General features: G+C 42.1%; 2 protein-coding genes across 3 annotated transcripts in view; both read right to left on the minus strand.

Annotated features, from left to right (window-relative positions):
* notch3 (notch receptor 3) overlaps nt 1-7,048 on the minus strand; it is a 29,407-nt gene extending 22,359 nt beyond the window's left edge. The window contains exons 1-2 of one of the 2 annotated variants that reach the window (XM_051389247.1): nt 6,753-7,048; nt 5,580-5,652 (exon numbers count right to left, since the gene is read on the minus strand). In XM_051389247.1, the coding sequence (XP_051245207.1) occupies nt 5,580-5,652; nt 6,753-6,813 (134 nt within the window). In that variant the 5' untranslated portion in view covers nt 6,814-7,048. The remainder of the gene's footprint in view (nt 1-5,579; nt 5,653-6,752) is intronic. The other variant, XM_051389248.1, reaches the window with a different exon arrangement.
* Nucleotides 1-27,354, minus strand: part of soul5 (heme-binding protein soul5) — a 163,310-nt gene that overhangs the window by 31,596 nt on the left and 104,360 nt on the right. The gene's annotated exons all lie outside the window — the stretch shown is intronic.

Consider the following 27,354-nt stretch of genomic DNA (forward strand, 5'->3'; position numbering starts at 1 on the left):
CACCCAAAGAACTATTATAGATGTCAAAAAAGGCTATGGGCCAGTCAAACCTAATGGAAAATTTTATTAAAATAAAGCTTATTACAATAATGCAGCAACTGTGTGCAACGTCCAAAACCTCGGATAAATCTTAAATTAGGAAAAGGTAAACATTGCCAAAATGCTGCCTGTTTGTCTGTGGAAAGTGTGCTTAGTGGAAAAGTGAATGCCTTTTCCTGAATCATTTAATGATGGACCCATCCCTTCCTCTTCTAAAGGGGAGGGAGAGACTAGGGAAATTTTGCTGGCGGATCTCAGTTATTTCAATCAGGCCTGCCTGAATTTCTCTTCAGAACTCATCCTCTCCCGGATAAGAACAAACAGCCAGGGGATGAGATTCCAGAGGCAGACTTATCCCTACATAAGCATGTGGTTCAGACATACATAGACTCCAAAAAGAATAATAATACACAAGCACAGTGGACTAGTTTTCTGGATATGTATGATATGTGAGTGAGCACACAATTTTTCATTACACATACTCAGATAAAAGTTCAAAGTAATAAACGATGAAACACTTTTGGCACAATGTAGCCAAGGGGTAAGAGGATGAAATAAAATGAGGCAAAACATGAGAAAGTTGAGGAGCATGGAGACCCTAGTGCACTGAGTAAGCTACATAAGCTTCTCTGATAAGACAGGATGTACGTAGCAGAGAGGTCAGAAGGCACCACTTCCTATGACGGGGCCTGGGAACCACAGTTCCTAGTCTCCAGTCATGACCCGGAGAGAAGAAGAGACAACAAACCCAAATGTTACTCCCAATGATAGTGTAACCTCTTGGTCAGATAGTACTCATCTTTTCACTGTCCTACTCTTAAGTCATTTGAAACTACTGGGTCTGCCATACATCAACTTTCCTGGATAATGACATGACAATGGCTGCGTGTCAGGACAGCTTGAGTGATATGGGCTATTTGTTGCTTCGCAAAATTGCAAAGTAACTAATGGCAAATCAAACAAGTCATTCCAAACATCCCATTTTCAATGCGACTAGGCTGACAGTATTGTTGAAGACATTCCTGAAGGGGCTACCAGGGTGAATGGATGGGAGGTATGGACAATAACCTGAAAGCACCAGAGGGACAGGAGGAATCTTACTAAGCATTCCTTTCTAATCCACCATAAAGATGCCAAAGAAAACACTAGCCCTGAGGTGCTCTGAACTAAGCTAACAATATAATCTGTCTCTTTGCTACGGTATGTCAGTAAATATGTGCATTGGCATATTTCCACTTCTTAGTCAATTGTGTTCCCCCAAAATGCATTTTTTTTCTCTGTTTTTGAGTAAATTAATTTGTAGGTGCCATAATTCCCATTTTGAAATGTTTTATCCTCCCATGAGAAAATTCCTTATTCCTTCTTATTATTAAAAAAGGGGGGGGAAAGTATCTGCAACATGTACAGTTCTAGCTTTTGCCTGTGTTTTTTCCAAATGTGAAATAAAGTAAGCAGATACAAATTTTTAAGAAGAGAAACAGCACTCCACACGTAGAGACGTACTAGACAGCCTGCTCCCTACTAAAGTCAAAGATGTCCTCTTTCATCATGTTCTAAGAGGATGGGAGTTGCGACAGGGTCATAACAAAACTCACAATTTATATGCTAACTCTGCTACTGAGGCCAAGGGCCAAGCATTTATAACATAAAGAGGACCACTGTATCCATCCATGGGCCTCACACCATGGAGAAGCCCCACATTTATTTCCATTCTGTTTAAAGGATCTGAGAGGAAAGAGTTGGTCGTAATCTGTGATCTGGCACTGTGTTGAGAGACAGAGGCAGAGGATGAGCCGCCAGAGCTGGGACAACACGCAGAGAGAGAAAGAGTGGACTTGCCTGCCACTGTGAGAGAGGCAACATGTGCTAGAGGGCTACCGGCTTCATTCCTCCACAAGCTTGTCTCTCACAGTATGGGGGCGGCTGACTGCTCAATGGCAGCACCTGGCCCTATGCTTCCCCTTTGTCAAGATCTGACTTCACTGGATTACCATCACAACATCCACCAGCTGTCCTCTACGCTACCCCCCTTCCCCTGCCCCCCTCCCTCCCTCCTTCTCAGCCTCCCTACCCATTCCCTACCCCCAGTCCGATCCCTCCAGCTGGATCCTCTCTGAATGACACCCTCTCAATCTGCCTAATTATCTCTACTCCGGCCACGCCACTGCGGCTCTCTAGGCAGCACATTCTGCTCACAGGGCGGAGCCGAGGGGCCAAAGGCTCTTCAACTGGAGTTCCTGACTGCTCACCTAGAAGGCCACACTCTCTGTGACACTATCAACCCTTCACTGTCAAGTTCAAAACTCGGGGCCACAGGGAGATCATAGAAAGAATACTTTAAAAATATTTATTGTGTATCAAGAAGAACAGGGAACATTTTGAAAAGCTTCACATTACAAGTTATTTTGAATCTATGCCGTGCTGAGTAGTGCGGTTTAGAGCTTGTTTATCATCGCAGTAACCAGAAAAGGCTGGTTGGCAGAGCTAGTGTTTCTGAGCAACTCAACGTCTTTAGCAGATATACAGAACTACAAAATCTCACTTACCCTCAAACAAAGCCAGGTTGAGCAGGGAAGGATGTTCAGCAGCTCTGGGGTTTGGACCAACACCCAACAGAACTTAAATTAATCCGCAGTATAAACAACTTTTCGAATTTATTTTACCCATTAGTTTTATGTTTTGGAGTGAACTGCTTGTGTGTTACAAGTTTTATTCTATGAAACTTTTACGTTCTGGTTTGTTAAAAGCCACACTCCGACCAGACTGACGCAGAGCCATGTTTCTGTGCATAAGCTACACAGTTATGAAGTGCCAATGGGAATCATCTTCATTAAACTAATTTTACCTTCCTTAATTAAACTATTCTCTCACAAAAAAATACATGTATAACATATAGTCAACACAAGTTGACTCAAAGGGATTTCCCTATCCCCACAATACCCTGTTTTACAACTGTAGCTGCACTTTTGTTACCACTAAAAAGGATCTTAGACTTTGATGATGATACAGTGGTCACGGCAAGGTTTGTACACTGAAGCCACAAACTAGCACATGCATTGCAGATGATTTTGTGTAACTTTTTGGATCACTTTAGAAGCAGGAAATACCACCACTCTTCAAATCAAGCCAATATATATTTTAAGTTAGTACTTAGGTTGGGAGCGGGCTGATGACGCCAGGTTGGAATACTCAACTCATTCAGACTAAAAGCATTAAATGATTTTTAATGGGTCACTGAAACAGGTGAAATGGGTATCAGAGAGTTTGTTCAATTGAATAGTTTTCTGAGGATTACTACTGTAATCCCCTATCAGCAACTCTGGCCTGCAACCTTTACTAAGTCGGCCGAGGAGGAAGCCAGCACACTCAGAGACGCATTAAAAACCTAACTAGAGAGAGAACTATGATAGAACTTGAGATTTCTTGCATGTTTGTTTTCTATACTGGGGTATCAAAGTTGTGTGTGCCAATAAGACAGAGGATACATTGGTATGTGGGGCAGTAACAATGGTAGCTACCATGCACACAGTATTACTGTCACTTGAGAGCTACCTGATGTACGAAAAAATAAGTAACAGTGGTTGGACAAGCAGGAACAGATGAACATCTGTGGAGTTCTGTGTAACAGTGGTGATTTCAAGCAAGGTTGTTTTCTACTAGTTCTCCAAATTTCTTCCAAATGCCAAAACATGTACGGGTATGTGCATTTTGTTTCTGTCTTTCTACTCTGTATTAGCCTCACTTTGCTGTGGCCTTTCTTCTCTCTCTCTTTCTACGGCCTGTTCTGATGGTGCAAGGTTACAGGCAGGTATCTGGTAGAAGAAAGGATCTTTTCTGCTGTTTTGGATCTCCTGTTTCTGTAGGCTCCCAGGGGAAAGGGGGGGTGGTGGCTCCGCCAGTCACCTCTGTCTACGACTGGTCTGACCACTCTCAGGTGGCCACGCTCCGCTCCACTGCTCTGCCCTGGTATGGGACTCTTTCTACTCTGTGTAGTATGACATTTGATGTCCCCTTCCATTAGAAATCCTTTATCTTTGCACTTTAAGTGGTTCTTTTTCTTGGCACTGAACCAGCTTAGTGATTACACATGCCCAATTCCTACATCACTAACACATGTACACATACATGTACACAGCACAAATGACTAAAGGAACACAAAAGGATGACTGAATGGTGTCTTCCAAAAGAAAACACATACCCTGTGATGAGACTGTATTAAATCTGGAGATAAATGTGTATTGAGAGTGTGGTGTTAATTTTCACTGGTAGTAAGGAAGTGCTGTTTCTGTGTGGGGTTGAAAATAAATGCTTTGCTGTGAAAATGATGTGAGATATGCTGGAAAAAAAAGACCTAGCAGCATAAAATTATACATTTACTCACTTAATGACACTCACCCATCTTGGCTCCAGCTAATGATTAAAAAAATGTGGCTGGTTACTTGTTCCACATGCAGTCGAGTTACACATTGGCTAGTGTGTGGTGGCTACTATTGGCAGAATAATCACTAAACAGAACTATGTCACTACTTTTATGTTTGAAAAAAATAAAAATAATATATATATATATATATATATATATATATAAATATATATGCCTTATTATTTGCTTGTGAAAAGTGCACTCATGGTATTGGCTCAACTTTGACCCCTGCAGTGTTGTAAACTGCAAATAACTCCAATAAAATAATAAATGTATACTGTTTTGGAGGGAAGCAGCTGGCAACCAAGGAGTTTTTGTTCTATCAGTGACTATCTCCTCCATCTAAAACACTCAAGGCATGTTTCCTAAGCTAAAGGTTTTTTAAAAAAGGACAAATGACCCCCAGGCAAGACACTGTAGGCTATTTAACTTGACTATTGTAATAGGTTCCCACACAACCCCCCTAACCAATTTGAAAAACAAAAGCCTTATCACTGTCAAAAGATGTGAAGGCTCAAAATGCCCAAAGCAGGCAGGAAACAAAGACAGTTAATCAAAAAAGTTTTTTTAAAGGCTTAAAAATAATTGCAATTACACCACACATCAAAGAATATGACACAATGAAAATAACATTGGAGAAAAAAAAACAATGAGAAAAAATGAAGGAAAACTTTACTCATACTATGTGCAGAGTAATGCAGTGATTTAAGTCTGACAGAGATCTCTAACAGGTGCAAGAGATGAGTGTGGCCAAACATGTTGAGGCTCGTAGATGCTCATCTGTGTAAGCCTAATCAATTTGTCCTATCTTTCATCACTATTATGTGAGTGTTGTTTAAATATCATTCAACAGGATATAAAAAGGGCATATTCACTGTTTCAAACTGAGTATAAGACTGGAAATCAGTCTTTCCCCTAAACATTAAAGAACCAACTGACAAATAATAGCCTGTGTAAATCAATTTACACACAAGGCCTACACTTTTGGTTTGAATGCCTTTCAAAAAGCTGAGTTTATGAAGGATTGAGGCAGGAAAAAACTCAGATTGGAGGCTTTGCTGAAAGGAAACTCTGGCCCACAGGTCTTATCCTTGTACATCTTGACATATGTTGCACTTACATGCACCGAGAGGACGAATCTAAGCATGTCCCTCCATTTTCACAAGGTCTGTATTTATCCACGCAACGGAATCCTGTGGAAGATGGAGAAATTAGTAAGGGAACCACACAACTGACAAATGATATCCACTTTAACCTTAAGAGGAGCATGCAATCTTTCAAACAATAAATCCCAGAAAAACTATAAATAATTGGAATTGGAACAATATAGGTATATGAGATACTTTTGAACTCTCCCTTATAAACTCACTGATACAGATTTAAAGAGTGTCTTCCTAGCAGGCTTTGGCACTTGTGGCATCTTGCAGGCACACCCGCATGTTTGCTGTTTACTTTATCAAAAGCAGAAAGGTTTGTGTTTTCCGGATAGAGATACACGCTGACTAATGCTGAGATTGTTTGTGCTTGCAAACTTGTTTGTCTTGGGGACGTTAATACATCTTATCTATCATTGCTCAACCGCTTTGAGGGAAAAGACACTCAGTTTTTTTTTTTAAAAGGTCTTTGTTCAGAAAGGGAGGGGGAACTTCGGCTCATCAGTGCTTTAGTTTTAACAAATTTTCACCCCGCCCCCTCACATAAAATAAATACAACTTTGGAAACATTTACGTTTAACATCACTGCAATAGCCCCCGCTTCTCAGCCAAACTTTTAAAGTGCTGCTGTTGTTACAGGAACTCTTTCTGCACCGGGGGGGTTTGTTAACTCGGTGGAGCAGCAGCGTTCATGAAGTGCCATCAGACTTCTGCAACAAAAGAAAGCCATCCCTTGCAGATGTAAATGGCAAAATATCTATTTCCCCCATATAGAAGTGTGAGCTTTATTCACAGAAACAATTGTGTGTGTGTGTGTGTGTGATATTTTGACACGTGATGGCTAAACATCTTCTGCTGGCTATCTGCTACAATTATCTGTTGCGGTTCAATTATTCCATAGGGGTTTGTTAAACGTTCTGAGATTATTGTTGATCTTTGTCACTTAAATAACTAATGAACTACTGCACAAAAGAAACAAATAAGAAGGTTTTTCACACATAAACACATCAGTGCTCATTGCCTGGATAATCAGGGGTTGCCCCGATTTTTATTAGGAACCGTTCGGTGGACGGGCTGTCCAGGCTCGTAGCCTCTAGTGCTAAGGATATTCAACTTTAAAGTGAATCAATTAGACTTACCGTCACAAATGTGCATGAACAATAAAAATGACAAAATAATCCATGGAATATTCCCTTCCATTTCGGTGGAAAAGTTTCCAGCGTTTCAAGTTGGGCTTTTAGTAGAAATACATCCTTTATAAAGTTCACATAAAAATAAAGGCTCCAAAATCGTTGGGTTTTTTTTCATAAAGTCAGCCGGAAAGCGTAGCGTTAGGTCCCAATCCCGTATTATCCTCCGCAGCTCGGCCACGGCTGCTGTGATTCTCGGATAACCTCCTGAAACTTTTGAAAAACTTTTCCTTCCCGATCTGTCCCAGCGTCTAGGTCTACTCCGCCTCCTCTCTCTCTCTCTCTCTCTCTCTCTCGCTCTCTCTCTCTCTCTCTCTCTCTCTCTCGCTCTCTCTCGCTCTCGCTCTCCCCCGCTCCCTCCCGCTCACCCCCACACGAGATAGTCTGTGCTCAGAGCTTCAACCCCCCCCACAGCACCCACCCACCCACACATACACACACACACACGCACGCACAACAAAAACGGAATAGTTTAATTGCTGAGACATTACTTGAAAAGCTGCTTTCATCATACCACAGCTGGCAGATTTAAGAGGAAAAGGCACATTTCTCTCTGTCTCCTTGATCTGCATTGAATCAACAGTTGATTGTGTGAGTTATTTTAAAGCCAGTGTGGTGCAACAAATTCAGTACTGGGAATGTGAACATAATGTTTTAAAGAAATTTAGCTCATAGACCTAGCACAGCTGCAATTAACAATAATCTTAGGAAGGCCAAAAATTCCAGGAATTGTCCTGAAGACCTGAGAAAAACCTGAAAACCACTATCCTCTAGCAACTGTCTCATTTGTAATTTATGATTCTTTTCTACAAATCCTGAACAGCAGAAGACCTGTTTTTATATAAAAAAAGAAACTCTGGAGGTTGGATGAAGGAGGTTGTACTCAGTCATTTTGCTGTGAAGTCTGGTGGTTATTTTGTATGCTGGCAATATAACTGATGGAACTGTTTTAGAGTTTTCACAGGCTACTACACTATGAAATGCTGCTCACGTATTTATTCAAAGATAACTGCTTCGAATGTCTTCAAATATTTACATTACTTTTGAGTAAAAAAACAAACAACTCCTAGATTATGTCTATACAGACGTAGCTTCTGTATTATGGCAGTCGACTCGAATGTGTCCAATCCTGTGCAAGCTTACTTGTTTGTTTGTATGTTTACAGTTGATGAATTGAGGATAAGAGAGTGAATTGTGTTTACATGATAGCAGAGAGTGCAGGCATTCCTGTTATCTCCACGGCCCATGTACTGAGCTGCAGTCCTGCTATCTCAGCCTGCACCTCCTCAGCCTATGGCAGTAGACTCATTTTCTGCAGCCAGTGTATAGTGGCTTGGTTGTTGTGCGGCACAGAGCGGAGCCGGTCGCTTACAGAGACAATAGCCTTGATTTGAATCATAAAAGGAGTCCGGCATTATGACACAGTTTCTCTCTGCAGGGGAGGGCAGCACACTAATATTCAAGCACACTGCCCTACACCACTGTCTCCCCCTCTCCATCACACTATCCCTGGTCCCGGCCTTGAATAAATTACAGGCATAGGGCCATGAATGTAGCAGACTGGTTTGGAGTGAAGTTCGTTAGTGCATGTGACGTCATCTATAGGGGTCAGTGAAAAGAGCTTGTTAGGCCTCACAGACACCTGCTTAATTTGGCACCCACCGTGTGATGAAAGTTGGGCAGTGCAAAGTTTTCAATAGCTGTGTTCAGCTTTTTGTGCACAATGGCATGATTACTTAGTCCTGTATTCTTCATTAGCACTTGTATATTTCTGCAACTGATTGAAAATCCTCTTTAAAATACCACCCGATCATACCATCTTAGCACAGGCTTGTATCCGAGATAAAAAAGTGCTCATGTGTTTCTGACTGTGTCTACAGCTGCAAGAGAAAACCTCTTGACAAGGAGGTAAAGTGTAATCCAGTTTTTTGTATGTTACAACTAGGTGTAATGAGTTGTGTTTTTGTGTTTTCATCTGGCTGTGAAATATGTCTTCCCCCCCGGGGATGTAGTACTCCCAGCTCACTCTGGCAGGTGTTGGCAGTGTTTTGACTGGCTTCCAGTTGGAGAAGGTCCCAAGGAAAGATTTCTCAGTGTGCTCAGGGACAGACAGTTGTATTTACAGTGTGTTGCTATCTAGGCAGTCTACAAATGTCTCATGTGCCTCATTCCTCCGGAAAACTGAAGACCTTGATCATTCCATAAAAAACACCTGCTGGCTTCTTCATGGCTAACAATGTTTTTTACAACTAAAATATCACAAGTGGAGGCTATTACCAACCAACATGTTATTGCAACAATATCTTAACATGATCCAGATAAGATAGGTGTATCTTCCTGTTTCTTATAAGAGCACCAAACATACTTTCTAATAGTCCAAATAAAATTTTCTTCTGACTGAATTTTGAATATGTTGTACTCCTGTTTATATTCTTTTATCGGCGTCAAGTATTTCAGCAATGCTGCCTTCTCAAATTCTCAAACCCCTGTGTGTAATCAAAAAAAAATCAAACAGTGCTGTTGAAAGGTCCCCACAAGACTTCCAATTTTCTTCCCTCTTCTCTTGTTTGAGAGGATTAAAATCTGTGCTGCTTGACTCCAGAAAATAAAGAGCCAATGAGAAAATTCCTGTTTGTCTTCTTTCTCTCTGAACTCATTAGTGGAAGTGGCTGCTCTAGCCCTTCCCTCTGGAAATATGACCTTTCCTTGATTGTTTCAGAAATGAAAGAGAACAGTGAACATTATCTTGTGTGAACAACACCCGAGGGACAGCCTCTTGTTTCTTTGTGGGACAGTATAGTCTGTAAATTGTAATTTTTATAAATTCTTAATCATGTTAAATCTTTGCCTTGTTATCTCTTCTGTCACTGACCCTCTTTCTCCCTACTCTCTCTCTCTCTCTCTCTCTCTCTCTCTCTCTCTCTCTCTCTCTCTCTCTCTCTCTACACACACACACTCACACAACAAAAAATAAGTCAGTGTTTTGTTTGTACTGGAGAGAAAGTGTGAGAATGGAAGCCCTGGCGATGAAGTTCTCGCGATCTCCAATCACACACACACAAAGATGTGACAGGTCAGGATTTATAACTCTGTTCTCTGTTGGAAAGAGAGCAGCACTCGTCTTTGAACAGTTGTTAGCATTGCTCATCATTAATAGATGTAAATCTGAAGAAATAGCAAGACTGAATTTGATCAGGACATCGCAGTGTACACATTTAATATAGAGACAGCCTTTCTAGCACCACCTTTCTGTTTTTGTATACCCAGCTGTACAAAGTACTCTGTAATTCCTCCCATTAAGCATTTGATACCTTGGGATAACATGCACTATTGTGACGCACATTGCTAACAGAAAGGCTTTTATCCAGAGCTGCATGTGAATGATACTGTACGTTTGCAGTGTCAAGAGTGAAAGCTGACCAAAGCCTGTTAAGTGAAGACCACCCATGAGTGAGAGGCAAAATGGTATGCTCATGCTACCACTATCCTTCTTAACACAGTCTTGCTTTGCACTCACAAGGCAGGGGAGTGTGTCCATACACTGCAGGGGTCACTTAGACCAACATAACATAATATTTCTCTAAAAATGTGACTTTGAATACCGTGCGTATGAGAGATAAAGCTCATGGAACGTGTGGAGGTGGACATTTAAACATTTCTCAGAACATTTTTCATACTTGACATACATCCTTGGGAAAGACACTGAATCCCAAATTGGGATGCTCCAGCACCTTGCATTATAGCTCGCTTGCCATTGGTGTGGGAGTGTGTAAATGGAAAAAAAGTGCTAGATAAATGCGGCCCATATACTATTCATACAGTGACATTTCTTTCATAACAACTGTTCAGTATCAAGTAGAGCTACCAGTAAGAGCCTACGTTTGGTGTGGTCAGCAAGCGCCCTCCTTTCATGCTCGGTGGCCTTTCAGTGCTAGCACGCTCCATGTGATAGGGGTGCTAACAGGCAGTGTTTGTGGACACAGTGGACGTGATGACTTTACCACCCAGGCCAGACTGATTTATGTGGGAAAAGCCCTAAGAGCACCCACAGAGAGTGTGGAGAGGATTAAAAGCCCCTCTGCAAAACCGGTCATGGCCAATCAGCAGCTGAGACCCCCTACAGACAGATGTCGGGGCCAATTGTAGCACAGTGTTCAGGTTGATAGTCTGGATTGTCTTCTTTATTGCTGCTTCATAATTGTATGATCTCTTTATCATTCAGGGTCTGTGGGTAAGCACTTCAGCTTCAAGTGTGGTGGGCTTCTGAGGTTTGAAGAGATGGTAGGCACACTTCTGATGTTGTCTCTGCGTGTGACGAAGGCACAACAAGCCCCAATGAACATGTGCACACAACACGTGCACAACGGTATCCCACAGTGATAAGACAACTTATCTTTATTTCTGGAAAGTTGTGATTGTCAGTCAGAAAAGGAACACCTCTTCTTTTCCCAGGACTCTTTTTTTGGGGAAGATACACAACCAAAAAAAGATATTCCTCTGGTTTCTGTGCTCATGTAGGTTTTTATTTTCAACATTTTAATTACTAATTGAATGTAGCAAGGTAGAATTTAGATTTATGCATTTGGAGGTTACTGTGAAAACTGTGTATTTATATAATTATATTAATGTTATACTATTCTTGTTTGTGTTTTGTCCTGATTGTCACTGTGCTGCTAAGTCTAAAGGTTTTGAATATACCCCCTCTCTTAATATAATGTATTTTAATTATTTTATATCAATGTGATTGATTTGTTTGCTTCATATACAGGACATCTTGCTACATGGCGCTTCCTCAGTCCCTGATTCATTCATTTGTCATCATACACACTAAAAAAAAACTGGTTTCTTTTAGAGTTGTGTGTGTACTCATACTTTCTGTATCCTCTTTCACCGTTCACCACTCCATTCTTTTCTTCTTTTCCTTCCTGCCACTCTCTTTGATACACACACACACACACACACACACACACACACACACACACACACACACACACACACACACACACACACACACACACACACACACACACACACACACACACACACACACACAAACTAACTTAGAGACTGGGGCTTTTTGCCTAAAGTAAACACATGTGAATGATGGATCTTTCTTTAGATTGTGGGAAAAAGTGTTTGACTTTCACACAAGCGCTCTAAACGGCTATTAAATCCTGTATGTGTACACAAGTCTTGTACCTTCAGTACAGGGACAGAGAGAAGGAAGGGAATAGATTTTCTACCTATGGGAATCTTTTGTTTTCTGACATTTTCTGTCCCAGAAGACAGTGGGACACACAGACACAGAGATCTTATGGACTAATTTACAGGAATAATATCCTTCTCTCCAAGATCCGATCCTCTGTCACTAATCAAGATTAGAGATTTTTTTGTTCCCTTTGAGATATAAATCTACAGACGGGTGGACTCAGTGGAAGGTCTGGAGGCATTTGCATCCACAGAGCAATGAGAATGGAGGCCATAGAGAGCAATGGACATCTCTGTGCAGGAATGTATTGCAGACGGAGCTGGAGACTGGCCAGCTGGAGGAATTCAGAAAGCTATGACTCTGTTTCCGTGTGAAATAGCTACTTAAGACCACTGTGAACAGCTGCCGGACAGTGCCCCCTCTACCCCCACCCTTCCACCTCCTCTCTCCCTCCGTGGGGCTGTAAATCTTGAAGGAGAACGGAGGTGCTGGCGACTTGCTGAAAGGGATCCAGGGAGGATCCTGGGGTTTAGTGCAAAAGGTCAGGTCTGTGGTAGCCGGCCCCGGTGCTGAGACTCTGGGCTGATACCTACTGATGACCCGACACACACGCTTGAGGCTGGGATGCTGTCCACCCTGGATCTTTACTCTGTTGTCAGGATTAACTGAACTGGTGTAAGGAACAAGAGGGCTTATCTTAACGAAAGGCAGAAGGTCATTTAAGCCATTTTACAAAACCATGTTCAAATCCATGTAATCTGACAAATAAAGCAGAAAATAACTTCAGTTTGTCCACCGAATTATTGCAGTGACAGCCTTGGAAAGTGTTTAGAGTGGCATATGCTCCACTAAAAATGTCAAATAAAAGACATATTGAGAAAAATGACTGAATTATAACAGCGACTGATCCCACATTTGCCTCTGAAAAACAGAGGAGAAAGACGTGGAGGGGTCCCGAGCTCTCTGTTCATCCTCTGTCCCTCATGAGTCAATTGTTGGGGAAGCATGGTGTCAACCCTGTGCCATCAATCACCCCTTTTCAGAGGAGGGCAGACAAGGCGGGGACCCGCCTCCCAGGACAGGGGGGTGGAAGTTCTCATGCCCTCCCCGCCTCCTGAAGCCCCGCGCTGCTACAGACAGAACTCCGACAGCTGGTCTGGCCATTAGGGGTAGGCCGAGACCTGAGGGCCCCCGCACAGCAGCAACAGCTGCCAGCCCACTGCCCCCAACTGCCCCACCAACACAGCTCTATAAAATCTGTATTAGAACAGCAATTTATTGTCATTCCTTTACATTCCTTCACAAAGATGGCCACATTACACATCATAATCAATTCCTTTCACTACAGCACTGTATGCTCTGGTAAATATGTGTAAAAATTCATGTATGTAGGCCTATTTTTCTGCGGCACATGGTTTTGTAAATGTTATTCATTTAGGGAAACATCATTCAGTTTTGCATGGGCACTTGACTAGCAATTATGTAATTTTGCTCTCAGTGGGTGGCTGAGTTTTACTTGTTTTGAAGCCATATTTCCGTACTGTTCCCAGAGCTGAAGATGAGGGTGTAATCTGATAGGACAAAATTTAGGTTTAATGACGTGCTGATTTATACAAATTACAATACTCTTTAATAGTACAACATTTTCTCTGAGTCATCTCAAAATATAGAAATCCTTGCTATATCCAAAAGGAGAAACTAAATAGAGGGAATCATGACAGGGATTGTTAGAACATTGCTTGTATGTTAATTACATATTTTATTTTACATAATATGTTTGTTTATTCATTGTTTATTATTGTTACTATTACAGTAATTAATGTGTTTAATCCTTCAATTATTTATACCCACTTACTTTCAGGGTCACAAGGGGCTGGAACCTTTTCTAGCTGACATTGAGTGAGAGGCAGTGATATTACTGAAACCTTGTTTATTCACATTGCTTGTATTTCCAACAGCAACTGACTTGCTTTATATCCATTAGAGATAATGCCCCACTAAAACCAAACCAAGTTTTAAATTTATATCACATACTTGTCTAAATGGTTAATTTTTTTGATGTGATTTGTCTTGCAAGCTCTTTCAGCAAGGTTTAGTAATTTTGGTCCAACAATGAAACCAACGCAAGGTAATATTTACCAGGCTGTGACTCTATTTACAATACAAATATGTCTGTGTCTATGTGATTTCAGAATGAGCTTTCATTTGAAGATTGCTGTTTGCAAATGCATGCTGATTGAGATAAATGCATGAGTATACTCAGTCTTCTGAGTGAATGTGTGTGTTCCACTGAGTGAGAGAAAGAGAAGAGACTAGAGCGTTAGAGGAGATTACGCCACACTCCCTTAGGGTCCTTGTTACTCATGCACTACTGGTAGCTGAGCGGTTCCCACACTTACACACTGAGGTGAGAGAGGCTGCACCCGCAGCCCCACCTGTGCCTCTACGTGTCCCAGCAGAGCCCTGCTGAGCCAGGATCTTCCTTAAGAAAAGAACAGGGAGAAAACATTTAAGCTAGTGCGCAATCAAAACAGCTAGTGAGTAACAATGCCAGTAGACCACTAAGGTATAATTACTACTAAAGCGACCAAGAATGGGATAATTAGCTTGTACCATGCTTACCCCCAAACCCACCAACTGTTCCATCTTAACATGCATTTGAACATAGTTTGAAACAAGTGTTTTTTGCCACAAACACATTAATCTCTTTGTATGCTGTATCAGAGATACCATAGACAGCAGTTTAATTTTGAGGTCTTACTGTGGAAATATTTGTTGTTGGTGTGTTTTGCCAGGTTGACCCATCATCAATGATATTATGGCTTTGTCGATGGACAGCGGTTGTCTGGTATGAATCTTGCCAATGCTGCCCAATGTGAGAATGACTCCTTGCCAAAATCAACAAGTCTGCTTGCTCCGTCAGCCAAGCAGCGTCTGATCACTAAATCCATCATAGAAGCCCCCAGCCCTTTTGTTCGAACCCACTGAAGCGGTGTGAGATTACATGTGTGGTTATTACCCCCACCATCATCCTCTTCATCACACTGGATGGGTTGCGGAAGGCAGCAGCAGAACTAGATTCGGTTAAAGATGTTATCATACGCAGACACGCCACACCAGCTGTTTAAAAAGTGGCTAATGATTCTCTGTGGTCAGCTTAGGGACTGAATGCAAGGATCAAGTAAAGAAAAAAAGGGGTGAATTTAAGAAATGGAAGGTTTATTGGACACAGATTAAAAGGTGTATGCCACATATCTAGGCTATGGTTAGCCTAGAGGCACACTTGAGTGATAAGGAAAGCAGTAATGGAATAAGACAAGGTGGGACTAAAGTGAAGTGTTTGGGGTCGATATGGCTTAAGTGCTGTGTGCCTGAGGGCTGACTATGCTGCTTTTAAAAGGAAGCTCTTAAAGGTTTGTTGACTACTGTCGGTAGTTTATTCCAAACACACCATCTGGGTGCAGTCAGGCAAAACCACCCTGATAGATTATCTATTGTGACAGGGACTTATTAGCCTCTCTCATTGAGAAAGACTACTGAATTAATCTTTATCTGCATAATTCTCATTTCATTGCATTGTTTTTATATATTGAGGTAAAAGTCCTGCTTACTGTTATCGTAATAGTGTTGTCATTTTGCTCTTAAAATATGGGTCACATGGGTCAAGTTATGTGTTTGAAGCAAGTGGTAGCCCTTTTCAGAAACAATTGGATGTGGTGCAGAGTGGGTGGAAGGGGTGGCTGCAAGCAACAAACATTCCACACCGCACCACCCAGGGGCAAAGAAGAGAGGAGGGCTTGTAATTCCACTTTTATTAAAACATGTTGAAGAAAAACAACATGCTGGTCCATGGCAGGAGGAGGAGAAAATCAGCGTGACAGCTGGATCAAACCTCCCTCCCACTATCTTGAAGCTTGTGCCTCTAAGCTTCCATGGACGTTTCTTCTTTTTTTCCATCCTTCCCATCTTCCCTCTCCATCTACTGTTGCTCAAACAGCTGTCCAGCCAGCCAACTCCTTTAATCTCTCTTCCTTCATTTGTTCTCTCCCGCCCATCTTCTCACCCCCACTCTATCAATCTCTGGTTCCTCCATTTCCTCTCTCATGGCCTTACTATCTGTGTTCATCCACCTCATGTAAGCCCCTCACAACTGCAAGACCCACAGATTTTGCTGTCTGGAAGCTCTGTGAGGCTCCTCCCTCACTGCTTGTCTTGTCCTGTGTTTTGCTTGGTGTCCTGTTGCTTTAGGTAAAGGTTGTGTTCCTGGGTGGATCCCAGGCTGTGTAGTGCTAATCTCTGCTGAATGCCCCTACACCATTATTGAGGCTGACTTTTTTGTCTGGTCCATTTTACAACCATGCCTCTGGCTGAACTGACCCCAGTGACCTGGTCACTGTCTCCCCAGCAACTAATGAAGGAGGTGTGATAATGCATGAGAGAGGAGGTTTCGCCTCAGGATGGCCTGGCTATTGGGCCCAAGGCAGACACCATCAGCCTGTCACAAATAACTGACATATTCAATTCCTCTGTGCCTGCTGTTTAGTTATATTAATCTTACAATATTAATCGGCTGCATATGTGCTCCCCTGATGCTTCTAAGCCAGCTGGCATTTCCAAAGGAATGTTGAGAATATAAGGTCAGGAATGCATTATGCATAGATACAAAGTACTGGATTATCCAGCATCCTGACAAAACTTTGACTTAGCTGCAGCCATCTTCCCAGGACTCTGCGGAAGAGAAAGGCAATCCAGACAATCCAGACATTCCTGGGTCCTGTTGTGCTCTCTCCTACTCTCTAATTTAAGAGCAGCTGTCAGGCCCTGCAAACCCTCAACCATCAAAGCTGGATGTAAGGAGGTGGGGGTAGGGTGTGTGAGGAGCACTGATGCCCCCTATCACACTTTCCAAGCTTGTGGCTCTGACTCACAACAGAACACCTGCGGCAGGTAGGTTGGAGGCTAGATTACAGGATCGGGAATAGTCACTACATGCTCCAACAGTAAAAACAGAAGTCAGTAAGTTAAGTGATGGTCCATGTAAGAGAAATGCACTTACCAACCACTAAGACCTGGTCCACACTAATTTGTATAATTTGAAAGTACATGTTAGAATTTATCATATAAACCCCCCAATTTTGACAGAAGAATATCTAAAATACTAACCTCTTGTCTAATAGTTCAGGATCTTGTGCTGGCGTGATCAGTTCTTTACTCTTGCTCTGGAAAGAATGCATTGGAAACACTGGGAAGATGATTGGTGGTAATAGAGAGAGCTCCAATCAGTTTGTGTTTATTTTGCCATTTGTATGTCGAACCTCTTACTTGCAAACTCTGTTTTCAAATATATCAGCATTATTATGGGCATGACCAAACTCCTCCAGAAATAGGTTCAGAGAGTGTTGGAAATGTCAGAAGTTGGTGCAGTTCTCATGTATTCTTGGACCTTCTTTGTGGTTCTCACACTGGAAAGCAAAGGCTCCTGCTGAGTTGTTTGGACTGAGTCAGGCACCTGCTGCTTTGAGGAGAAAAACAGTCCTTGAATCACCTGTTGCTTGATTCATTCACAATTCTTGAGTCAGAGCAAAGAGCAGTGATTGCATTTTGTGTCATGAGATCCCATATCTTAGAGACTTCTCACAGTGCCATAGTTTCCCTCCCAGCATAGCCAAACTTCAAAGAAAAAATGCCACAGAAATGATATAAATATATGAGGAAATTGGATTGAAGATTTAAACATTTAATAACTGAAACTCTATTATTTGATATAAAACTTGTCATGTGAGATCATGATGTGGAGCAACTCTGTGTATTTAGGTGTGCTTCTGGGTTGAAGTTCTCACACTCTGGGGAACATGTTGAGACACGAAGTCCCCGGGGGATCCTAGATGTGGTCCACACTCTGCTCTGTACTAACCCCTAATTACACTATTGGCTCCGCAATGGGACATAATTACTAGGAATCGTTCTGTGATTCAAGCTAGTGGATGCCAATTGATTTATTTTCCCTCTCCTGTCTCCAATGCATATTCATGCACTCAGACATGCTACTACAATAACATGTTAAGTATACAGTAAATAGCCCAGATAGGGTCACCCACCCAACACAAGATTACCCAATGTCTTGTCAGAGGTGACTAATGTAGCAATTTATTTTGCTATGCTAGCCCAAACTCACAAATTGTCTTTTATACGTGTTGCATTTGCAGTTGGCAGATCAGTAATACTGGATAGTCTCTGGACTTTTGTAAGTTAAAATCTTTCTTTTTAGAGTCTTTGTAAATATGGACACAGGCTTCTTTCTGCTTAGCAGTGGGCTTTGGAGGTGGATTTCCCACACATATGAGAAAGGCCATCTTGGGGGTCTCCTTGACCTGCGCTCCCATGGAAGTGCTGTTTCGACAGCTTGTTCTAATTCCCTTGTCTCTCCAAGCTCCTGTAGGACAAACACGGAGGAGGAAGCACTGAAGCCCCACATTGCTACAATAAGAGCAGCCTTAGGGGCACAAGGAGGAAGAGGGTCAATGCAATCACAGTGGGGCTTGAGGCACAGGAGTGAGGGGGTCACAAATAAGGGAAGTAGGTAGCCCACGCCCTCATATACTAGAGAATTTCTCTCCTTCACATGGGGTCCGCTCTTTTTGTGGTTTTACACAAACTGGCCTCCAGTCCCAGACTGTTTGAAGTTCTTCTGAAATCTGAGTCCTTGGTTTAGATCTCTTTCCTCAGAGCGTGCTGGTCCTACCCTCAACTTTAATGTTTCCATGTGTAATATTTCCAGTGACAGTGTGTAGGAGTGATCTGGAGAAAGCAATGGGAGTTCATTTTCAAACACAGCAGACAATAAAGAAAATTGTTTCGAAAAAACTGAAGTGAATTTCTGGATCTGTTGTAATTCTCTTACAAAACAAATCACATTTCACACACCGCAATTAGGCACCACCACCCTTGTGGTTGCTGAAATCAAGGCTGAATGAATGAATGCAAGGCACTGTTTAAATAATGATCAGATCTGACACTCAGGAAGGCAACATCAAAGAAGAACAAAACGTAGCAAGTCCTTAGGAAACCTTTCGTTGACTTAAAGTCAGAAAGTCCCTGCTGTGACAGCAACGAAGGGGCCCAAGTGACTAATGCCTGGATTTCCTTTTTAGCACAGCCCTCGCAAAATAAATTTTCCATAATGTCATATGTTGGACAAAGAAACATTGAGCGGATAGCCGACTTTAGTGAGTGATAGTGAACGACGATAATGTTTTCCATTTGGGAAATAGTACTGAAAAGTACAACTTGAAGTTAAAAGTCGTTGTCATATTGCAGTTAGTGCAGTTTTCAGATTTTGATTCATGTGATATTTGGAAGGGCAGGACCTAGACTGAGTTGAGTGAAACGTTTGAACAGGTGGGGGTTTCACTGTTTCACACTCTGGATTTTGAGTTATTTGGATGTTTGGTCTTCTCTACACACGTGTTGCTCACACAAGATCTATGCCCCGGCTTTAACAAGGCTAAAACCTGTTTCATCTCTCTGTCCTGATGGGGGCTGTGGCCTGAGTGCTGGCGTGTTCAAAGCAGCAAGAACTCCTAAAGTGACAGGCACTCAGGGCATACAATCCTCCTGATGACAGAAACACATGCTCTGTGTGGGCCAATGGTTGGCTTTATGGCCATAAGTGACTCAGCCTGGCACCCTGCACATTCTAATGTTCCATCATTCAGTCACGTCCAGCTCTCTACATCCTCCCTTGACTCTTCTTAAACCCTGATGAGACTTTCTCTTTCTTTTCCTTTCCTCACTAGGCGTGTCACAGCTAGGCCACTGTGCAGGTTTCAGTAGCTTTAATGTTTGAATGAATAAGCTCTCGGTGTTTCCCATCTTAGCTCTGTGGCTCCACATGCAGATGGCAGGCTGTGGGTATTTGTTTATGCTGCTGAGTGAGGGGACTCTGTGTGGGAAAAGCTGCTCTCCACGGTTGGGATCGATGAGGGAAAGATAAGAATGCTCAGTGGCCTTGGCTGAACATGCATGAAAACCTTTTTCCTGTGTGAGAACCTCCTCCTCAATTTTGTAATTTCTCCATAATATGAGCAGCAGTAAGGTCACCCTGAGAACTGTTCACTGGGCTGCAAAAAACAGGAAAGCATTTGAGGGCTAAGGAACAGATCAGCTAGAATGGCACTCTCATATCAGTTAAAGCACTGGTGAAGTTGCGTGTAAGTGTAGCATACAGTAGCTGTTGCTATATTTTAATCTTCTCCAAAACACCAGATGTGGCCAGCAGATGTCCAAAATGCCATAAAACTATTACAAACAGCTCATGCAGTGTAATCATTGTCTTCTGAAACCAAATGTTCCAAAATTACAAAACAAGCCCAATATCCGTCATTTGGAAATTCCCACTTTGTGTTTGTTTTAATTGTGTTACAAGAGTCTGACATATTCTCCTTCATTGCTCCTTCATTCATGACTATTTTAGAGAGTGATTGAGGGGCAGTTATACTATAATAAATGAATTCATTGGATAATAGTAATAATAATGTAGGGGAAATCTAGCATAAAGTAAATATTGGGTACTTCACAGTACTTAATTCAATCACTTGGCTTCAGAAGAGCAGAGTAATTTTCCCCTCTTTGAAATTCTGTAAACATGTTCTTTGGGCCCTTTTGTTTTTTGGAGAAGGATGAAACAAAGCTGTTGCTATTCAGTACATTGCAAAACAAGAGAAATAATACATTTAATAATAACAGAATACATTTCAATAATATTTTAAGGCTGAAAATACAAATTTTTTGCAGTGTGCCATTTTCTCTTTCTTTCCTATTTTAAAAAAATGTGAAACAGATTTGTACACACCGCAAGAATCCTGGAATTTTTAGAGTGTCCCTGTGTTTTTGAATCTTTCCCATCAGCACTGGTGCTTAGCGTGGGAATCAAGGGCAGCGATAGGAGGATGTGGGAGAATAAAAACTCTCTCTCAGTCAAACACATAACATTTATAGGAAAGAGGCTCCGACAGGGAAGGAACTTTAACCTCTTTCGCTCTACTCCTCTTCTTCCCTAAAGTCATAATTTTAATCTAAAATCTTCTGTACTGTACTTGTGTCAGCCTTGAGTCTCTGGGAACTCAACGGTAGATGTAGGATAAGACAGTAACCTGTCCATACTTGATCTTCCATCCCCATCTTCCACTTAAGCTTATCGAACTGATCACAATCTCTCACTTATCACACTCACTGTCTTAAAAACATCAGCACACTCCCTTGCATACTACTCACTGCCTGCTGCTGTCACATTTATATAAGATTTACAACTAGAAGACTTAACTGCATAACTCTCAGATATCATCCCTGCATCCAGAGTGAAGTCTGTTGAATAATACCTCTGGGAATTGGTGTTCAAACTACTTTCCCCCTCTATCTGTATCACGTAATGAAGGCCTTCTCTCTTTGCCCGATAGCAAATATATATCACCTTTAACAGGCACACATTCCAGTGCTAGCGCCATGGAAAAACACAGAGCAGGAGCAAGGACATTGTTCTCAGAGTGAGTATAGGGACAGAAAGAAAGAAAGGCAGGGGGTTGGAGAGGAAAGTTAAGTAAGAGAGAGTTTGAGAAAAATGAGACTCCATGGGCTAAAACTTAAGAAAAGGTCAAGATCGAGAGAATGAAATTCTGTCTTACTGTTTTAAATCAACACAGACAAACAGGGTGACTTGAAGAAGTCATAAAGACAGCATATGCACAGTGAGTGTGTCAGCCTCTTTTCTGGGCCTCCTTTGTGGTGGTTGAAGCAGCCCTGTGTGTGGTCTGAGTGGTTCCCGTCTTCGAGGAGTGAGCAGATCTCGCAGACACTTCAGACTGCAGTCTCACACACAGCCTCTGATGAGCACAGAGCAAAGAAGGAGAGGCCCAATAAACAAGGCCTGTTTGATCCAGCCGCAACTCAGAAGCTTGCCAAGTTCCCTTTGTCTTAGAGAGGACACCACAGCCGTCACACAGACAGCCGTCTACCCACTGCTCTGAGCTGCTGTGAGGGGCATCATTCACATGCCAGTGGAGGAGAGAGAGAGAGAGAGAGAGAGAGAGAGAGAGAGAGAGAGAGAGAGAGAGAGAGAGATATGAAGAGACAACAATGTGGCTTGAAAACTCAGAGAAATGAAGAAGCTAAAACAATCTGCAAGTGCATTGCTTCACTGTTAATGTCTGTGTCTCTGTTTCATCACCCAGTGCTCTCTAAGCAGCTGCACAAGGCTGTTGCTACATGCAGGTGATTAGGTGGTGATACTCTTTCAGAGCTGTCTCACATGGTCTTCATCATTATGAGATTGACTCAGCCCATTGCTGCCGAGGAGACACTGGAGGACTGAGTTTGCAAATCCTTGCGAAATATGCAAATAGTGAAAGCCAAATCCAGTAAATTGGATACTGTAGATAAGTGGAAACAGAATATTTGTGGCATTGTTCTTTCAGACAGCAATGTCCTCTAAATACTGAACTTTTTAAAAAAACCAGTAAGATCCTATTGTTTTATCTGCAGTGGGATGTAAACTTCAAAGGAAAGAGACACATTTTAACAATACTGGTTAATATCATGATAGCTCCCCTGATATTTTTTGTCAAAAAGGAAAAAAAAGAAAAAAAAGACTTTCCTTTAGTTTTCCTTTCTGTTTTTCCTATTATTAACAGACCAGGGTGAAATTAGTGTCTAATTTAAATTTTTGTGGCTCTAGGTTTTTGTACATCATCAGCATCAGCTATGAATTCGTTCAACCAGGCCAAGGAATTCACCTTACCTGACCCTAATGCATGCGCACAATAACTCTCGGCAAGCCTCTTCAGTTTCACAGAGAAGGCTAGCCAAACTGTCATATTGTATAATGAAAATGGGGATTCTGGGCTGGAAAATGCTTGTGTTCTATGCCCCTTGGCCCAGTGATGGTTGGAGAAGCAGAGCTGTGCTTATCTTAATGAAATACCATTTTGTAGAGTCAATCTTCTAAGTCGGGTTTTGTGTGTGCTAGATCCCTGTGTTCATCTTTAGATAGGCTGAAACTCTAAACTGAGGCCATCAGGTGCAACCAGCACGACTATTTCCCACAGTTGTGGCCCAGGCGGCAAGGGCCAGATATCTGACACTAATCACCCATTAAAAGTATAATGCTGTTTTGCGCCAGGCAAGAGAGAGCGACAGTGACAGCTGCTGCTACTACGTCCAACTGAGGGATTCTAGGAACACAGACAAAACCCCTCTAGAAGACTAGGGAATTGTACTTTTTTCTTTTTCTCTTTCCAACGCTACAGTGCAGTAAATGAGACTGTGAACAAGCGTAAGTGAAGAGAAAAAAAGAGGTGGGCATAAGATGATAGGGATTTCTGAATGAAATATATCACACTGAGGAAGAGTAGACTGTCACTCATTCAAAAGATGAGATGGGAAAAGCGAGTAGGATGATCCTCAGATCAAAGCTTATCCCTCTGTCTCCGGTTCAGCATCTTCCACTCAATGTATCATTCTTTCTTTCACTTCTGTCTCTCAGTGCAATCTTATTGCCTTTAGTGGCCTTCTGGAGGCCTGATGTTGTGCTGGCCCGTGCTTTGGTCACAGATCGGCGTTGGGTTTAACAGCATGTCAAAGAAAGTGCCATTCCACGGGCGTCTGCAAGAGGGGATCAATGTTAAGCCAAAGAGAGCGGTTTCAGGGCAGCTTTAATGCAGCACCTGTCAGGGCTCAGCTCAGGCCCAGGGTTCTGCAGGACCCTGCCTGTGCAGCTGTGGGTCCAATCTGAACCTCGGCCAGAGACAGAGGCCAGGACCCACTCTATCCCCTCCCTCTGGCTTCTGATCTGTCACCACGCATAACAATGAAGCTCCTCTGTGGGTGCTCTGACCTCAGCAGGCCTGTAATCTAATGATATGGAATATGTCTGTGGTGATCTAGTGGGTCCAGGAATGCAACTTGCACAAGGATGCTTGGCTTCAAAACAGTCTTATGGAGTAGTTGCAGTTCGAGACTGTGCAATTGTGTGACAGGCAAAACACGTGTCAAAACATTCACAAATTGTAAGCTGTATCTGATTCTCTTGTTCGTTATCTTTTTGACATAATAATTATAATACATTTAATTTATAGAGGGCTTTTTTAGAAACTCAAAGACACTTCACATAAGTTAATAAAAAAATAACCTTTCTTATTCCCTTTATCTTGTTATATACATATGTTATATAACATACATGCATGAATAAGGAAAAGACAGATGATCAAGAAAGCAGAAGAAAAGGAGCAAGAAGAATTTGAAAAAGAAAAAACAAATCATAAATCTGACATGGTCTCTCGGGACTAAATGTTTCAGACAATCAGTCTAAATTACTATTGTAAACATCTAGGGGTTAAACATCCACTAAAAACACACAAGTAGTTTTTTTTCCTGCTCTCTTGAATGGAAAAAATGCATGGCCCCCAGCACCTCTCTCTCAGAACGCTGGTCTCTTGAGATAGGGAATATTAAAGAGGCTAATGTGACTAGAGGGTTCTGGGCTGTCCTTGCAGGGACCCTGCTTGTGAATGTCCATTTATAACCAGATTGGTTCAAATAAGCAGAGGAAGCAAGAGCTGCACTTTCCCACAGTACTGCAGGAGGCCAACGCGACTTCCCCTTTATAGTTCATGACTGCATGGAAACTGCACTCCCACTAAGAGCGCACAGAATGGGCGGACTGGTGGACCGTGGCAGCCCAGATAACACAACTTGACCAACACTGAATCTGATTAGCCAACTTGAAACCAACCATGCACGCTGATAGTGGCAGCACTGGTCATGGAAAGACTCATCAGCCTGAAAATTAGATTCCCACCACACAAGTGATAAATGCATCAGTAGGCTATTTACTCTGTGGCAACACAATACAATCTGGGGGCAATGTGAAAAGCAGCATAGTTCCCTTTTATTAGATTTTCTGATATAGCTATTTATCATAGGCCGTCTCCGTGACATGCGTGGGATTTTTAAAGGTCCAGTGTGTAACATTTAGGAGGATCTACTGACAGAAATAAATAATAATAATATGAAAATCAGTTTTTCCTTTGGGGTAATAATTTAACATCATTCAAACTAAATATCATTAGAGTGGAAGCCTTGTGGACTTGTTTATTTGTATCATTGAAAGTTTACCTAATCCAGTCTCTTTTTTGATGTCTGGTGAAGCAATGACAATTTCACCCAACTGCACTTTGAAATCATGACCACTTTCTGCTCCAGGTAACCAAATCTACTCGCCACCTGCTACCACCCAGTTGTGCCCAGGTTTTCTCTTTACAACAAAGCCTGTGTGACCGCCACATCAGTCCAACTCACGTTCCCTTCTCAACATGACTCCTCTGAGGCTCGTCATCTGCACGCCTGTGTCTTTGCCCCTTTGTGCTTTTTTTTGTTCTGCAGCAGGTCTGTTTTGTGGGTATCTTATTTCTTATGCTGCAGCTTGCGGCCTATGACTGGACTGTTTTCGTTCTGGTTTTTAAAACTTCTGTAGCCTACACTCTGGAGGTTGTGACCCCTGTATGTGTGTGAGTGACAGGAAGGAACGGAGTCTTTTAAGAGGATTTACTGTGAATTAGCACGCTGATTTGATGCTCTTTTTCATCGTGCTGTGTTCCAGCGAATGCAGACTGCTCTTGCCTCTGTACAGATGGGCAGATTGCATTTCAGCCACTTTTTAAAAAGCCATCCGCACAACGGATATATTTTGGCAGTGTCATTGGTCAACTGTCACATCTGTCAACTATATTCTTTTGAAGTTGAATTTTAAAAATATGTATGTTCAAAAATCTAATCTCTGCATAATTATTCACACTAATCCCCTCTGTTTACAAACTCACAGTATTCTGACTTCACAGACGGGAATCATTCACAAGTATGCTGAGGGAAGGGCGCCTGGCCACATTTGATATCCTCAAAGTACAATAGGCAGTGAAAAACAGCACCAGAGTAATCTTTCTTGTGTTTTCACATTTTCTTCAAGTTCAAATTGAGAGAAGGGCACAATGGTTGCCGGTAAAGTGAGCCAGCTCTCTTTAATCAGTTTGGAGGGCAGCTGTGTAGCAAAGACTCGACAGTTACCATCCAGCTGGCTCAGACTCTGGGAACCAGCGCGAAAGGCTAAGATGCACTTTACACCATTACAAGCCTATGCATGGTTGCTGTCTCTCTCTCTTTTTTTTCTTGCTCACTCTTCTCTCCCTCTCATTCTCTTTCACACACACAGATACACAACAAGATCACACCAAATTGCACTAGTTTTTTTACTTTTACCCCCTGGTTAAACTATAATCTGTGGTTCTATTCCAGGCCCTCTTCCAAAATTTACAGCGTCATGTGGTTCAGGATTCCCACATTACAGAGAACTGCATGTGGTGTGGGCCGCATGTTCCGTTTCCTGCAGATTAACTTTGTATGCCTCCCTCTTTACTGTGACAGACTGAATCAATCTAATGTAAATAAGCAGTCCTAACTTTCAACAAACCTATGGCCCTCATAACCAAAAGCCCCCCTTAGTTGAAAGTGAGAGAATTCCACCAGGAGATGTAAACTTCCCGCTCTCCCAGATCTCCAGCCTGCCTTCCCACAGACGCCCAAGGCTCAATGACTATGACTTCCCACATTTAAGAGCGACTAAAAAAAGCATCTTCAAATTGCAACCATAAGTTGTCTCTCTTTTCCTCCTCCCATACACACTCTCTTACAATCCTAATGGGGGTCCTAAACACTGGGAAAATTCAATTCTCCAGTGAAAAAGTTGGTTGTATTTCCCATTTCACCTGTCATTCTCCCCATCTACAACACAGTAACACTCTGAGAAAAGCCAGCAGTGTTGTTCTGTGGGATGCATACTGAGTTGGGGCTTCCAGTGAGAAAACAAGTGGACTGGGGAGGGCTGAAAACATAAGAAAAAAAATGGAGCATGAAGAAGGAGCCTCCTGGCTGACTGCACAAAGGGGTCAGAGGTCTCTTCCCTGAGGATATGTGAGTTTGACTCCTCCACAGAATGAAATAGATCCACTTAGTGAAATCACTTCCTGTCAGTGTTTACAGACTGCCAACAGTGTGGCACAGCAGGAGAGAAGAAACTGGACTTTGTGTAAGATGCTTGTGATATTGGACTTGAATAAACAATGAGAAAAGTTTGCGGTGTCATTGTGAAAGCAATTAATCTTACTGTGAAAATGTACTTTGTAAAGATATTGTGGTGTAATTTTCTTGCCCAGTGTAAATGTTTCTACAGTGCAAGCTTTATCTTGCTCAGAGAGTTTTTTTAGGCTTGGTGGTGCAGTGTGGAACTTGATCTCTGTG

This window comes from Dicentrarchus labrax, unplaced genomic scaffold (assembly GCF_905237075.1).
Source record: "Dicentrarchus labrax unplaced genomic scaffold, dlabrax2021, whole genome shotgun sequence".
Lineage (NCBI taxonomy): Eukaryota > Metazoa > Chordata > Actinopteri > Moronidae > Dicentrarchus > Dicentrarchus labrax.